The sequence below is a fragment of the Epithele typhae genome, assembly GCF_022376455.1.
Source record: "Epithele typhae strain CBS 203.58 chromosome Unknown BXZ73scaffold_37, whole genome shotgun sequence".
Classification (NCBI taxonomy): domain Eukaryota; kingdom Fungi; phylum Basidiomycota; class Agaricomycetes; order Polyporales; family Epitheliaceae; genus Epithele; species Epithele typhae.
In genome coordinates this window covers 58,223-71,251 of record NW_025954228.1, presented here as the reverse complement: position 1 = coordinate 71,251, position 13,029 = coordinate 58,223, and the positions used below count along the sequence as shown (strand labels likewise).

The 13,029-nt window shown below is 59.8% G+C and overlaps 7 protein-coding genes across 7 annotated transcripts; 3 read left to right on the top strand and 4 right to left on the bottom strand.

The window, feature by feature from the left end:
* Positions 1-310: 310 nt before the first annotated feature.
* BXZ73DRAFT_103042 (uncharacterized protein) lies at positions 311-1,996 on the top strand (the record flags this gene model as incomplete). The annotated part of the gene is made up of 12 exons (XM_048015455.1): positions 311-363; positions 417-451; positions 509-675; positions 729-734; positions 817-850; positions 910-1,028; positions 1,088-1,130; positions 1,286-1,420; positions 1,474-1,489; positions 1,541-1,589; positions 1,651-1,700; positions 1,750-1,996. The coding sequence occupies 12 exons, from the start codon at positions 311-313 to the stop codon at positions 1,994-1,996; spliced, it is 954 nt and encodes a 317-aa protein (XP_047876113.1).
* A 1,038-nt stretch (positions 1,997-3,034) lies between these two features.
* BXZ73DRAFT_49639 (Nitroreductase) lies at positions 3,035-3,784 on the top strand (the record flags this gene model as incomplete). The annotated part of the gene is made up of 3 exons (XM_048020287.1): positions 3,035-3,184; positions 3,243-3,476; positions 3,563-3,784. The coding sequence occupies 3 exons, from the start codon at positions 3,035-3,037 to the stop codon at positions 3,782-3,784; spliced, it is 606 nt and encodes a 201-aa protein (XP_047876112.1).
* Positions 3,785-4,756: 972 nt separating this feature from the next.
* Positions 4,757-5,548, top strand: BXZ73DRAFT_1509 (uncharacterized protein; the record flags this gene model as incomplete). The annotated part of the gene is made up of 1 exon (XM_048017508.1): positions 4,757-5,548. A coding segment is annotated over one exon (792 nt), but the record flags the coding sequence as incomplete, so codon positions are not given.
* Positions 5,549-6,834: 1,286 nt separating this feature from the next.
* BXZ73DRAFT_91003 (uncharacterized protein) lies at positions 6,835-7,831 on the bottom strand (the record flags this gene model as incomplete). Its single annotated transcript, XM_048025826.1, has 4 exons — positions 6,835-7,191; positions 7,247-7,414; positions 7,485-7,608; positions 7,674-7,831. 4 exons carry the CDS (start codon positions 7,829-7,831, stop codon positions 6,835-6,837), a joined length of 807 nt encoding a protein of 268 aa, XP_047876110.1.
* Positions 7,832-9,227: 1,396 nt separating this feature from the next.
* On the bottom strand, positions 9,228-10,081 carry BXZ73DRAFT_103039 (uncharacterized protein; the record flags this gene model as incomplete). The annotated part of the gene is made up of 2 exons (XM_048015454.1): positions 9,228-9,596; positions 9,731-10,081. 2 exons carry the CDS (start codon positions 10,079-10,081, stop codon positions 9,228-9,230), a joined length of 720 nt encoding a protein of 239 aa, XP_047876109.1.
* Positions 10,082-10,721: 640 nt separating this feature from the next.
* BXZ73DRAFT_49617 (ACT domain-containing protein) lies at positions 10,722-11,293 on the bottom strand (the record flags this gene model as incomplete). Its single annotated transcript, XM_048020283.1, has 3 exons — positions 10,722-10,845; positions 10,902-10,977; positions 11,059-11,293. The coding sequence occupies 3 exons, from the start codon at positions 11,291-11,293 to the stop codon at positions 10,722-10,724; spliced, it is 435 nt and encodes a 144-aa protein (XP_047876108.1).
* Positions 11,294-11,514: 221 nt separating this feature from the next.
* BXZ73DRAFT_49612 (Alpha/Beta hydrolase protein) lies at positions 11,515-12,752 on the bottom strand (the record flags this gene model as incomplete). Its single annotated transcript, XM_048020280.1, has 4 exons — positions 11,515-11,568; positions 11,620-12,125; positions 12,188-12,577; positions 12,635-12,752. The coding sequence occupies 4 exons, from the start codon at positions 12,750-12,752 to the stop codon at positions 11,515-11,517; spliced, it is 1,068 nt and encodes a 355-aa protein (XP_047876107.1).
* Positions 12,753-13,029: the final 277 nt, after the last annotated feature.

The window sequence follows — 13,029 nt, the reverse complement described above, 5'->3', positions numbered from 1 at the left end:
CACTCCTGGCGAGTTTGGGTCATTCTTCAGGAAGACATCGTATGTCTTGCCATTACGTATACGGAACTCTACTTTTGACTCCTACGTAAGTATGTCGTCTACTTTTCCGGGCTCAGCAACATTGCCTTCGCATCAAGGAATAAAACGACGGCACCGCATCTGTCAAAACCGGTACTTCTTTTGTTGACTCCAGTGATGCACTCAAATCCCGGGCGAGCAGGCGTGGAGCGGGAAAGTATGGGGCAGTATTAGAGCCCGTGCGGTGGCCGCGTCGCGAAACCCGATCCTGCGTCGCCCTTCTCTCTTCCCCATGGACACCTCCTCGCCAGACATCTCGGCGCTCATTGCCGACTTGAACAATGGGTGCGTAGACCATCCTATCTCATGTTATATATTCCGTGTTCATCTACCTACAGAATAATAAGCAGCTACTGTGGCATAGCGTCAATTGGTAGGCACCAGCACTCCGATTCGCTATACCGGACTCTCATCGTGATTCAATATTCAGCACTCGTGTTATTCGAGTACCTCCTTCTCCTGAGGGAAGAAGTGACCTACTTCTGGATCAGAAAACTCACCGGGGCCACATCTCTCTTCCTCGCCAACCGCTACATCACACTCCTCTTCACGTTGTACTTCCTAATATCTGGCTTCTTCCCTCTGACCACTGTCGAGGTGAGTGCTTTCCGACTGCGACCCGTCGCCCTCGTTACTTACACTATTTTCAGAGGCATGTGCACCTAATCTCCATCCCTATCCCACCCGCTCACGCTCCACTCGAACTTTAGTTGCATGGCCGTGCCGAGGACGGGGCAGGCGCTAGACCTCTCCCAGTACGCAGTCTGGGCGGGTGAGTCGCTGTCGTCCGTTGTTCACAGCTTTCAGGTAGCTAACGCGGCCCGCGGATAGCGTTCTCCGCGCTGCGCGCGCTCGCGCTGTGCAGGCTGCGCGATGTACAGGTCTGGAAGGCGCGGGCGGTGGCGCTTGTGATTTTCTTGCTGGCGATTGTCCCAGTGCCGATCAACATTGTGCGTCTACTTTTACTTTGATCTTTCGTGATGAAGTGGCGCTCATGTTCTACCCACAGCTGCAGATCGTACAGATGGTCCCAGTGGAGGATGCGTCAAGCGGTACATGCATAGCACAGAGCATACAAACACCCGAGTTCGCGAGGAAGTGAGTGGGTTGATCTTGACGCGGTATTGGTGCTGACGTCCGTATAGTAGTACGTACCAGAAACGACCTTCACGGAGAGCATCCGATAACTGAGTGGCTTCAGTGACAGTCGTTTCTCGGGCATCCCTCATCTCTGCCGACGTCCTGGTTATCCTCGTTACTTGGTACACGCTCGTCCGGTCAGGTGCAAGTACACAGACGAAGATAGGTCGAGCATCTTTCGCGGACGTGCTCCTGCGCGATGGTGAGTCCTCCCATGTATACAGCCTCAGATGGTCCTAGCTCACGCATGAGTAGGATCGCTGTACTTTCTGTAAGCACCTTGACTAGAATATCTTAGGGACAGCCGTCTCACACCGTTCAGCGCTATGTCTGTGTTGAACGCCCTTCACATTGCTCTGACGGTGTTGGAGGTGCGTTCCTCGGCCTTCGGTCACTCAGCGATTCATTCAAGTGCTCAACTTACAAACACAGTTCGGCGGACCCGTCACGCCTGTCAGCTTCGTAACGACGTTCACAGACCCGTACGTCGGCATCGAGTCTTGACTCAGGCGGTGCTAATCAGCTTTGTAGGCTTACCTCACTCCTTGTGTCCCGCTTCCTCGTCCACCTCCAGTCTGTCAACAGAGACACGCACTCCGACAGCCCTTCAACACTGACCGGGACCGGTTTGGGCGCAGAAACCATCCGTTTTGAACGGATGGTGGGCTCCCTTGGCGCGTCCATCAACGCGGTCGAGGGCGAAGATGGCGAGGACGAGGACTGGTATGACGACACGAGGGCGGGGACCGAGGCCGACGTCGAGCTGGAGGACAATTGAAGCCATGAGCAATCAGCGTAATTGTCCCCCTGTCAAAGAGCGCTTGTGTGCGGGCCAGGTACGGACCACACTGGCATGTTGCTGCGAATTAGCAGTACTGATGTCTGCGTCGCGGGCGCAGTAGTCAGGTCATAAGGCTCGTCATGTGCGATAAAGTATTTGAAGATTCAAGATACTTACGTCTGGATGTTTCGATGACTTGAGGACGAGACCGCTGGGGCAGGAAGATTCGCGGATCAACCCGTGGCACTTATCTGAGCACATCGACGTGCGTGATAGACCTCCAACGCATCATGGTCGACAAATGCTGACAGTAGCGAGTGTCATAAGATTTAGCCAATTTGTGCGGGTGCTGAATCACTGCTGCCTTCTGGAGGCGTATGGTACAACAATGCCAGGGTGCCGATATCGATCGTTGCATCGAGGTGCCTGGATGGCCCGCCGCGCCTGAGAACAAGGATCCGCTTGCAGCAGGCGCGACTGGACGGAGAAGAGAGTGAGCGCAGGCAGAGCCATCTGCCGCGCGCAGACCACGCCGTGCGCTCTCTGTGCTGGGGAGACAACGCTCTGGTATGTCCAGCCACGGGCGGCGGCGGGCGCGCAGTGTCTGGGCTGGATCGCGATCGTGGGAAACGCGTGCCAATCCGGGCGGGCCGTCACGCGGCGCCCGGCGGTGGTGGTGGGCGTCTGTCCTTATTTGGGCCGAAACCTCTCGCAGGCGTTGCGGGGACGAGGGAGAACGCTTCTCGCCCGCCTGTCTGCGCGGCTGATTCAGCCCGGGATGCGCGCGAACGCGCGAGCGGAGGCGTCGCCCGCGCATTTCAACGCGCGATCGCGCCGCGAGCTCAGCCGACGCCCCCACTCACCATGTCCTCTGCGTATAAATTCCTGCGCTCGTCCCTCACCCTCCCTCGTCGTCTCTCCCAGCAGCTCTCCAAGCCCGCCTCTACCTCTGCCAAGCCCGCCGACGCCCCCGTGCCCGACGCCAAACCCGCTCCCACCCCCGCACCCGCCGCCGCCGTCGCCACTACTCCCAGCATGTCCGCCGCTTTCATCGAGGCCATCAAGGAGCGCCGCTCCATCTACACCCTCACCTCCGAGTCCACCATCCCCGACGACAAGATCGTCGAGATTGTCTCCGAGGCCGTCAAGCACACCCCCTCCTCCTTCAACGCGCAGTCCTCCCGCGTACGCCTCCTCCCTTGTTGCCTTTCGTGCGCCCGCGCTGATCCCCGTCTCCCCTCAGGCCGTCGTCCTCTTCGGCGACGAGCACAAGAAGGTCTGGCAGCTCGTCCTCGACACCCTCAAGCCCATCGTCCCCGCCGACCAATGGGGCGCCACTGAGGGCAAGGTCAACGGCTGTTTCGCCGCCGGCCACGGCACCGTCCTCTTCTTCGAGGACTCCGTGCCCGTGAAGAAGCTCCAGGACGCCTTCCCCATCTACGCCGACAACTTCCCCGGCTGGTCGCAGCACTCCTCCGTGCGTGTCTCTTTCCTGTCGCGCGCTCTCCTCCCGTCCCTCCGCATCCTCTCGCGACCGCGCACTGACCGTCGCGCGCACCACAGGCCATCCTCCAGTTCATCATCTGGACCGCGCTCGCCAAGGAGGGCCTCGGCGCCACCCTCCAGCACTACAACCCGCTCATCACCCAGCAGGTGCTCTCCACCTGGGGCCTCCCCGACACCTGGAGCCTGGTCGCGCAGATGCCATTCGGCAAGCCGTCCGCGCCCGCGGGTGCCAAGGAGTTCTCGCCCGTCGAGGAGCGCGTCAAGGTCTTCGGCAAGTAGACCTGCGCACCGTCGTCGCTCGCGCGTTGCAGTAGAGGCATCCTGACCAAATACGCTCTGTAATACCATTCGTTAATCGGGTTGTTCAGATTCCCTCAGGCCGCGCACGCGCGGTGTGACAAGTTATCGCCTCGTTTCTGCTTCGCGTTGCGACATGCGTGGTAACGTGTGACGCAGTAGCGTGTTTGAATAGATGAGAGTGTGGGGTTTGGGAGCGGCGGCGGCCGTTCGCTTGTCGCCATTGTCATGGCCTGAGACACCGTTGCCCCGGGGCGTGCTGGTACCGGCCTCATCTGGGATTTCAAGGAGGCGTTTTGCATCGTTGCGCTGCTTTCGCGTCACGGCCTCACACGAGCTACGTTCTGGAAGCGGTCGTTATAAGCTTCCAAGCCTCCTTCTCCGATACATACGCTCTTAAGTGCTTCTGAGCCGTGATACTGCGAGGCGTGGCCGTATCGTATAGCGTGCGAGGTTCCCAGCTGAGACCGTGGATCTGATCTTATCTAATCGGTGCGACTCGGCCTGCACGTCAGCACGGCATCGCCACCAGAGTACAGCCTGAAGACGACGATGATGTCCGAATCTTGGCCACCTGGGCAGTCGACCTGATAGAAGATTGTGCAGTCTGTGTCCATATTTTGTTTCCGTCACCTCCTCTAACCCAGCACTTGTGTCTCGCAGAATCTCCCGACTTTCCCAATTTATGTCAGAAGATCCCCACAACGTTATTGCGCTCGAGATAGCTCGTGCTGGCCGGCAAAGGGTTGCCAGTGCTGTAACATCATGTAAAGATTGCAGACCAGTAAGCTTCACTGCGAGCTCACTGTAGCGGTGTCACTTATACAGCATGCACAGCGCCCAGAAGCGGCGAAGATCTCGCAGCTTCCACACGAACTTCTGCTGCATATATTCAGGGCTACAGGTTCTCCTCATCATCATTACTATGACCAGCTGAACAATCAAGAGATACCAAATTCGTGGTCTACGGGTCTCAAAACACGCAAGACCCTGACCCTTGTCTGCAAGACTCTCCTCGGGCCCGCGTCTGAGGTACTATACGAAGATATCGTACTTCGACGAATGGGACAAATAGTTGCTCTCGCTCGTACATTGGATCCATGCTCTCTGGCTTCACGCACGCACCGATCTCTGTCTGGAGATCCTGCTAGGCTTGTGAAGTGGCTGCGATTGGACTCGTGCGTAGTCTGGACTCCTTGCGCTGATGTCATCCAAGAAGCCTTTTGTCTTATCCTCACCCGTTGCACATCCTTGCGTGCTCTCTCCTTCCATCCGCACCCAGAATTCCCGCTAGGCAATCCCAAGGCTACAAACGCAGCACTAGATCCAGTCCTCGATGCATTCAATCCGAAATGGTTCCTCCCTACTTACCCCGACGTAGGCCCAGCGAACGCGGCAATCCGCCATCACCTCGCTTCCCGCCTTCAAACGCTCGACCTTTCCCTCAGCCTTGACGGGCCCCACCTCGTCTCTCTCCACACACTCCTCTCGTCCGCGCCGCACATAGTCTCTTTGCACCTCGAAACACCCTCCACCTCCTCACATGTGCCTGCCGCGCTCGACCTCCCCGACGCGACCCTCGGAGCCCTCGAGCCCATCACGCTCCCCGCGCTGGAAACCCTCCATCTCCGCGCCACGCACCCTCTCCTCCTCCACTTCGTCGTCGACACGCTCATCCTTCCCCGCCTCCGCGTCCTCGCCGCGCACCAGTGCCCCGCATCCCCCCACGCGCTCCTCGCCGCGCACCAGTGCCCCGCATCCCCCCACGCGCTCCTCGCCGCCCACGGCGCGCGCCTCGCGCACCTCGACCTCCGCCTCTCCGAGCCGGGGGCACCGTCGCCGGCGCTCGCGCGCCTCGACGAGCTGTGCCCCGCGCTCACCCTCCTCACGTTCTCCTTCACCCTGCGCCTGGACCCCCACCCCGACGACGGCGACGACACGGGATACGGACACACGTCCCACGGGGCGGACCCGCCACCGCTGCTCCTGCGCGCGGGGATGCTGCGCGCGCTGGACCTCTGCCCGTGCGCGGACGGCGATCCGCAGGGGATCGAAGCGGCGTCGGCGCGCGGCGCCGCGGCGCGCTGGCTGGACGCGCGCAGCGAGGTGCCGCGCCTCGAGCGCGTGCGCGTGTGGCGCGACGGGGGCGCGGGGGCGTACGGAGGGCTGGGGCGGGTGCGGGAGGAGGACGGGGGCGCGTTGCCGGGCTTCCCGCACGTGCGGGTCGTGGAGGTGCGGGCGGTCGTGGGCGGATGGGAGGGCGAGGCGCTGTGGGAGGAGGTCGAGAGCGGCAGTGGATCGGCGAACGGGTCATCGGAGCGGGCGGGGATGGACGAGCAGGACTGTCCGGTGGGACAACGGGGGCTTTGTCACAGGCTAGTACGGGTAAAGTGACGCGCTGGGAGAAGAGGACCGGAATATTGGAGTGCATGCTGGGAGGTAGAGATACATAGATCCATCCTCCCTGAGCGATCCTCCCGGTCGCGAAGCATCTCCGGAATATTATATTCACATCGTTCCGACTCGCTGCCGAGTCGCAATCGCCGACGGGCTGTCGGCACTCCTGTGAGTCCGCGTTTGAGCTTGGGAGGGAAAGGGCCCGGGAGGCTCGCAAGGCGGCATTTGTTCGCTCAAAGACGACGCGCCCGTGACAATATCCAGTAATGGCGAACAAATGGGAGATCGCGAGGGTCGTTACCCCGCCGCGCCGGGAACATGAACGTTCTCGCTCTTGTGCATCTTCATTAATCTCCCCCTCAGGCTGTCGATCCCGTCAAGTACGAGTTGTACCATTTGCACCAAAGGTTTGACGACCGTCTATCCGCACTATGTGTCTATCCCCGCGCCGCACCGCTGTGTAACAACTATCAAGTCGGCGAACATGTTCTCCAAACAAAAAAAAACGTCAAGAAAACGTTAACATGGTATATCGTGAAAAGTCGTACAGAATATAGTACACGAATGAAAAGACATCATCATAGTTGCACTCGTTACGCATGATACATCGTACCCTCCAGCACGTGGTCTCACGCTCACGCCGCAGACTGGGCAATGGGAGCCTTGCCTTCGGTTGAGTCAGAGTCCTTGAGCTCGAGCGCACGACGCTCCTGCCGGACCTGGCGCGGGAGGAGTGCGAGGCCGATGATGTAGAAGCCCCATGTGATCTGAGGGATGGCTGTCAGCAAGAGTCCGTCAACAGAGAAAAAGGCGAAGCAATGGGGAATGAGAAGAGCAGATGGCATGAGGTAGGAGGGCAGATGATGGCAAGGCGAGACAAACAGCCAAGTGCTCACCACAACGAACGCAAGCCAGAACCGCCGGCATCCAATCGAGGTCGGATGTACGTTGCCGGTGATGAGACCCCACTCTGTGAAGAGGCCGTAGTGCGTCTGCCCGGCGTCCCAATCAACACAGGGACGCACCAAGAAGTCGGGCGAGACGCACCTGGTAAGAGGCGAGCGCGAGAATGGAGAGCCCGAGCGCGATGTGCACGAAGTTTTGCGGGCGGTGACCGAGCATCGGCTTCCAGTACGCGGGAATTTTGACCCAATGGATGAACACTCCGAGAAGAACCTGAATTAGGTACATCACGAAGAGTGCAAGGCCGATTTTCTGTGCGGGGAGTGGGTGTATGCGTCGGCAAAGCGCGTTTAACGGTGGGTAGCAGCAGAAAGACACGTACTTGGTGTGGGTCCGTGAAGTGTGGTAACCCCGCGGCGGTCGTAGTTTGGAAGCCAAGTGCGTAGCCTGCGATCACCAGCGGCCCGACGAAGAGCCCGTTCACGAGGGCATGCGGAAGCAACCATCTGGGGGATGCAAGAGGGTCAATTTGAAAAAGGGTGTAGATACACAGCGACAACCCGAGACACACCCGTGCATGAAAGTGCGCAGGTACCGCGCGAGGCAGACGCCAAGCGGCAGGCCTACAAGGTACGCAAAGAACATGATATGGGCATGGTTGCGCGCCTTGACCTCAAAAGGTGTGAGAGGAAAGGGTGCCGGGGTGGGTAGCGACTGGCTGAGGCCCATGATTGCGTCGTGGGGGAAGGAGCAGCGACGACTGGGGGGAGGAGACGCACAGAGGATGCCGAGGAGAGTAGCAGAGGATGCTCACAACAGTCTTGGCGAGGGGGTAGGGCCGTATATAAACGCCAGCTGGAGAGCGTGGCGGCTGACGGGGGTGGGGAAGTGGATGTCGAAGGTGTGTCTTCCCATGACGCTGCGCAACGGGGGGCGAGAAACGGAGACGGAGGGGGCCTGGGAGTCCCGCCGCCGGATATAGCCCCGGATTCACTCGAGGTGGACCACGGCCTCCCCGGACGCGATGGGATCTTGGTGAGCACCGGTGTGGGCAGGAGGCCGGATGGAATGGCGCAGGGTGCGCGAGCCTGGCTTCGAAGATGGGCGTGGACAACGACGATCAGACTCGCGGCGTCGAGGTGAGCATGTCGAGGCGAGCAGACTCGGGCTTGACATGGTGAACGGTTGAGAGGTCCTTCAAGCCTTCAGGCCAAAGGAAGACGACATCCTGGCGTCTAGACGTTGTCGTTGAGGAAATACCCCTGCGGCGTGTTCGTGCGTTCAGTTACAAGTGGTGATGAGCATGCCAGCTCGACGAAGCAGACAGTGGACTGGGAAGTAGGGCTGAGAAAGGACTAGCGGGAGAGCGAGGAGAGGATGAGACGGAGCTCGCACTCAAAACGCAGAGAGTGTGGTCGTCATCTTCTCACGCTCCAATCATAGAAAGCCGGCGACTGGTCCTTCACACACGTCCAGATGTCATCGAGACTGTTTATTCTGCCTCAGAGAAGTGGAGACCCATTGACTCGCTTTTTCCGCATCCCGGCACGAGGAGGACGGCTTCCCCACGAACACTTCAGAAGTACTGCGGACGGGGCCAGAGAACGATTCCAGCACGCGCAGCGCCCCAAGTTCGCTGTGATCGGCTGGGAATTAGCAAGCCGGCTGGCCTCCACCGAGATGACCCGAGAAGATGTGTTCCGAAGGCTTAGTTATCTCTACACAAAGACGTAGAGCAACGAGTCGACAGCTGAGGAGCCGACTACAGCGCCCAACGCCATGAGCGAAAAGCGCTACGCTCGGGACTCGGGAGGTATCTGACATCAGATCTCAGGCCCAATCGTCGTACTCTGGTAGTCTGTTCAGCAGCTGTACATGTCATGCTGAATTCTCAGGTACTCACCTGTTTCATACTCAAGCATATGTCACCCATGCATAATCCACGCCCGCCGTAAGAGGTACATTTGCATCGGCTCATCCTCTTCCGTCCGCGGCGGTGTAGGTGTGAGCCGCACGTCGACCGCAGTATCGTCCAGATCTGCAAGCCCACATCATCACAAATGCCCCATCAACAGCCTCAGCACGTAGAAGAGTGCAATCGCCAGGCCCCAGGCCTAGTTCGCACTTACCACTGGCTCCTCGCCGCGCTTTTCGGTGCTGCCTGCACCAGCTTCGGGGGTCGCGCGACGGACCACTTCTCAAGCGTCGCCTGGAGGACGACGATGACGTCGTCAATCTGCCGGAGCCGAAGGACATCCCAATTCAGGTCAACCTCGAGCTTGCGGAGCGAAGAAAAACGGCCGAGGGAAAGACCGTCGTTCATGCCTGCGACCACACGATGAGGACGCGCGTCGACGAAAAAGTGGACAAGAGATGAATCTTCGACGTCCACGAGCTCCTGGAATCCCCAGATGTGGAGGTAGTCGAGCACATCAGGAAGGAGCATCTGCAGCAGACTTGGAATGAACCCTGCATGTCCGGGCGCGGGGACACACTGCATGGCCATCAGCGCTGTCCTGGCTTCGCATGACCTTGTGGACACGTACCACGACCGTGCGCGAGCAATTCGCCTCTCGCAAGCCTGCGGGGAACCCACCCCGGTGCACGCCCGAGCTGTGAGCAGCGTACGTTGCGGCACGCGAGGTATTTAAGAAGCGGGAAGCCGCCGAGGACGTTGGCAAAGTCGGTGAAGTTGCAAAGTCGGACGCCGGCGATGGTGAGTCGAGTAAGAGAGGGGAGGGAACGGCTGAGGGTTCTGCAGACAACCTGCGGGAAACACATATCGTGAACCGTCTTCGGATGGACCGACACTGGCGCAGGCTGAGGGACTGTGGATGGATTTTCCTGTCTGTTGTCCGAGCTTTGTGCGTCTTCGGGCTCGTAAAACTTGGGTGGCTCCGAGCACGAGATCCGCAAGGACACGACGCCTTTGAGGCACTGGTTCACAATCGAGGAGAAGCATTTGGGGGCAGCCCACATGGGGACGTTCGAACGCGAGAAACCCGCTACACCCACCATCGGATGATCTTCCCATTTGACGCGAGCCGATCCGTGGAAGCGGGTTTCCGGAAGGTACGCCAGATGCAAAGCGCGCACGTGAGCAATTCACCTCAATCTGCCAGATGATCGAAGCATGCGAATACGGATGAACATGCGGAGATGTGGACTTGGCGACGGATTCGGGGTCGCTGGGTAGCGAGGATGTGCAGTCGGGAAAGGGATACATAGAAAGAGGACATCCTTCGAGCAAAGAGTCCATCTCGAGGTCGCATGGGGGAGTGAGAGAGGGCAAAGCTTTGGCGTCGGAGCACGTTTACAGTGATATACTGTGAGGCATCGCCCTTCTGGCAGAAGCCTATACACACCGCCCGGTCATTTTTGGCAGCGCAAGGTTGGAATAAGGTGGACGTGGAGGGCAAGACATGGATACAAGGAGGATGTGGATGACAGCAAGCAGTCGCTGCCGCCGTGCATCATACACCTGACTCCCACGCTCCTGCTTTGGTTTATTTCCACGACATTCACGACCGTCTCGCCCATGCGAGCTGCCATGGTCCAGGAAGGGATCCTACATGGCGTCGACTGTTAACAAGTGGCATGTACAAATACTGCACGCCCATCAACCAGGCCCCTGGCTGGAGCTCATCTCCGGCACGCTACTGTCAAATAGCCATCCATCTCCGCGTAGGGCGAGCACAGCGTCGCCCACTTTTTCCTTGGGCACGAGGACGTAGTCCGTGTTCCTGTCGAGTTCGAAGGCGGCATGAGCACCGAGTCAAACGCCTCAGAAAGGACGCACCATGTTGAGATGGCGAAGATCGGTACTCCAGCACGCTTCAACGGCGTGCTCAAGTCGCACATAATGCCCGTCAGCCCTGCGCCCAAGGTTCAGACGGGTTCACGACACCCTAGCGATCTCCCGCACAGCAGGGCCCGCACGGCGGAGCCGCACGCACCAAAGTCCATCGGTCCCGCAACCTTGATGCACATCCATTTCCCGTCGAGGTCGCCGTCCGCGCACTCCCCGACGAGCGACCACTCGTCCGCAGTGCGGGTGATGGAGAGGAACGCTCGCGGATCCGCGCAGAGCCTGGCAAGGGCGTCGTTGGGGACTTCGGTGGTCTGACGAACGAAGAACGTTTGCGGGAGGACTGAGAGGCGCAGAGAGGGGTGTTCCCGTGTGATGCTCATCGTATGGGAGATGTCTAAAGTTCGCACCTAGCTTTGCCAAAGCACGGCGTAAGAAACGCGCGCGCCTCGTGGGGACATGGACGCTGAGCGCTGAGTACCGAGTACTACAGTACTCGGTGATATTCCTTTTTTTCCCATTGCCTATACACGCGGGGACACATGTCTTCCAAGAATATCGATACAGGCAGGCTACAGATTGGGCCAGAGTCCTGGTACTGCATTTAACGAGTTCCCAAGAACACCTTCAGTATCTTCTCCGGTACCACCCAATGCGCCTGTAAGATTTTTGAGCCGTGTCCCACCGAAACAAGCCAGTGAGCACTCACGAAGTGGTTCACGCGGTCCACGCGCAGGAAGGTGACCTCTCTCGCGGGCTTCCCTGCCCGCCTCGCCTCCGTGAGCTCCCGCTCGAGCTGGTGCGCGCCCCAGACGGGCTCCCAGTACGACTGCGCGCAGAACACGCACTCCACCCGCAGCGCGCTCCACTTCGAGTCCGCCGGGGCGGAGAACATCGCGCGCGCCTTGAGCGTCCGGGGCGTGCCCTGCTTCAGCGACGCCCCGATGAGCAGCCAGTCCTGCGGGTGGAAGTCCTCCGGGGGCGCGTGGCGCGCAGACGCACGGTCGCCCTCCGCGGGCGCGGGGTCCGCGAGCGGCGCGGCGGTCGACTGCACGAGCGCCTCGGCGGTGGGCGGGTAGGTGTGCGGGTAGTAGCTGCAGAGCCACCGGTCGAACACGGGCACGAGCGCGCTGCGTTCCGTTAACGCGGGGTCGGACGCGGGAGAGTATGGGGAGGGGGTGGGCGGTGCGGTGCCGAGGAAGAACCAGCCGCCGTCTGCGCGATTCGTCAGCGACGTATCTCAAGATGCGCCCTCGGCCGGAAGGGGAAGCGCGTACCGTACAAGACGACCCGGCGGAGGTACTTGTTGAGCTCTACGCCTTTGGGGTCGTCGAACTCGGAGAGGAACGCGAGGAATGCGGACATCCAGAGTGTGCCGAACGACCAGCCGACGAGGACGATGCCCCCCTTATCTCCCTGCATAGGCGGGATACCCTTCTCGCGCACGAGCGCAACGAGGTAGTCGAAGACGTCGCGGGCGCGGGCGCGCCAGTACGCGAGCATCTCCGCCGCGGCTTCGCCGTCATCGGGGGTGGCGGCGACGGCGCGCTGGAGTACAGCGAGCTCTTCAGGCGAGTGCGTCGCCGATCCGGGGTAGTCGAGTTGATTCACTGCGATGACCCGCGCGTTATGCTGGCCGGCGAGAGGGAGCATCTTCGCGAAGGACGCTGCGGCGGGAGCGTGTCAGTATTCATTGCCAACGAGACTGCAGTGGGCTGGCGCACCTCCATGCCACATGAACCCGTGTAAGCAGACGAGGGTAGTGTAGCCTGTACTGACATTTGGAGGTACGCCTGAGTCTGAGAACGTGCTGAGCGGAGGAAGAGCGGATTGAGTCGTCATGGTGTGAGCAGATGACGGTAATGGGAAGAGATGTGATGACACCCCCTGACCCCTTTATCGCTGGGATGATATGGTCCCTGACCGTTCGACTTCACATAGCATCCGGCACCTCTGTCTAAGAACTGTTCTACCAGTTACGTCAAATGCTCATCCACGTCATCCACATCTGCCAGGCATCGGCACAGCAATGATTCACGAGGGGACTCCGCACAGTACTCACGACTGCGCTACGCAACTAGTCCCCGTCGCCCAGCAGCGTTTTCACAGCTAGATGACC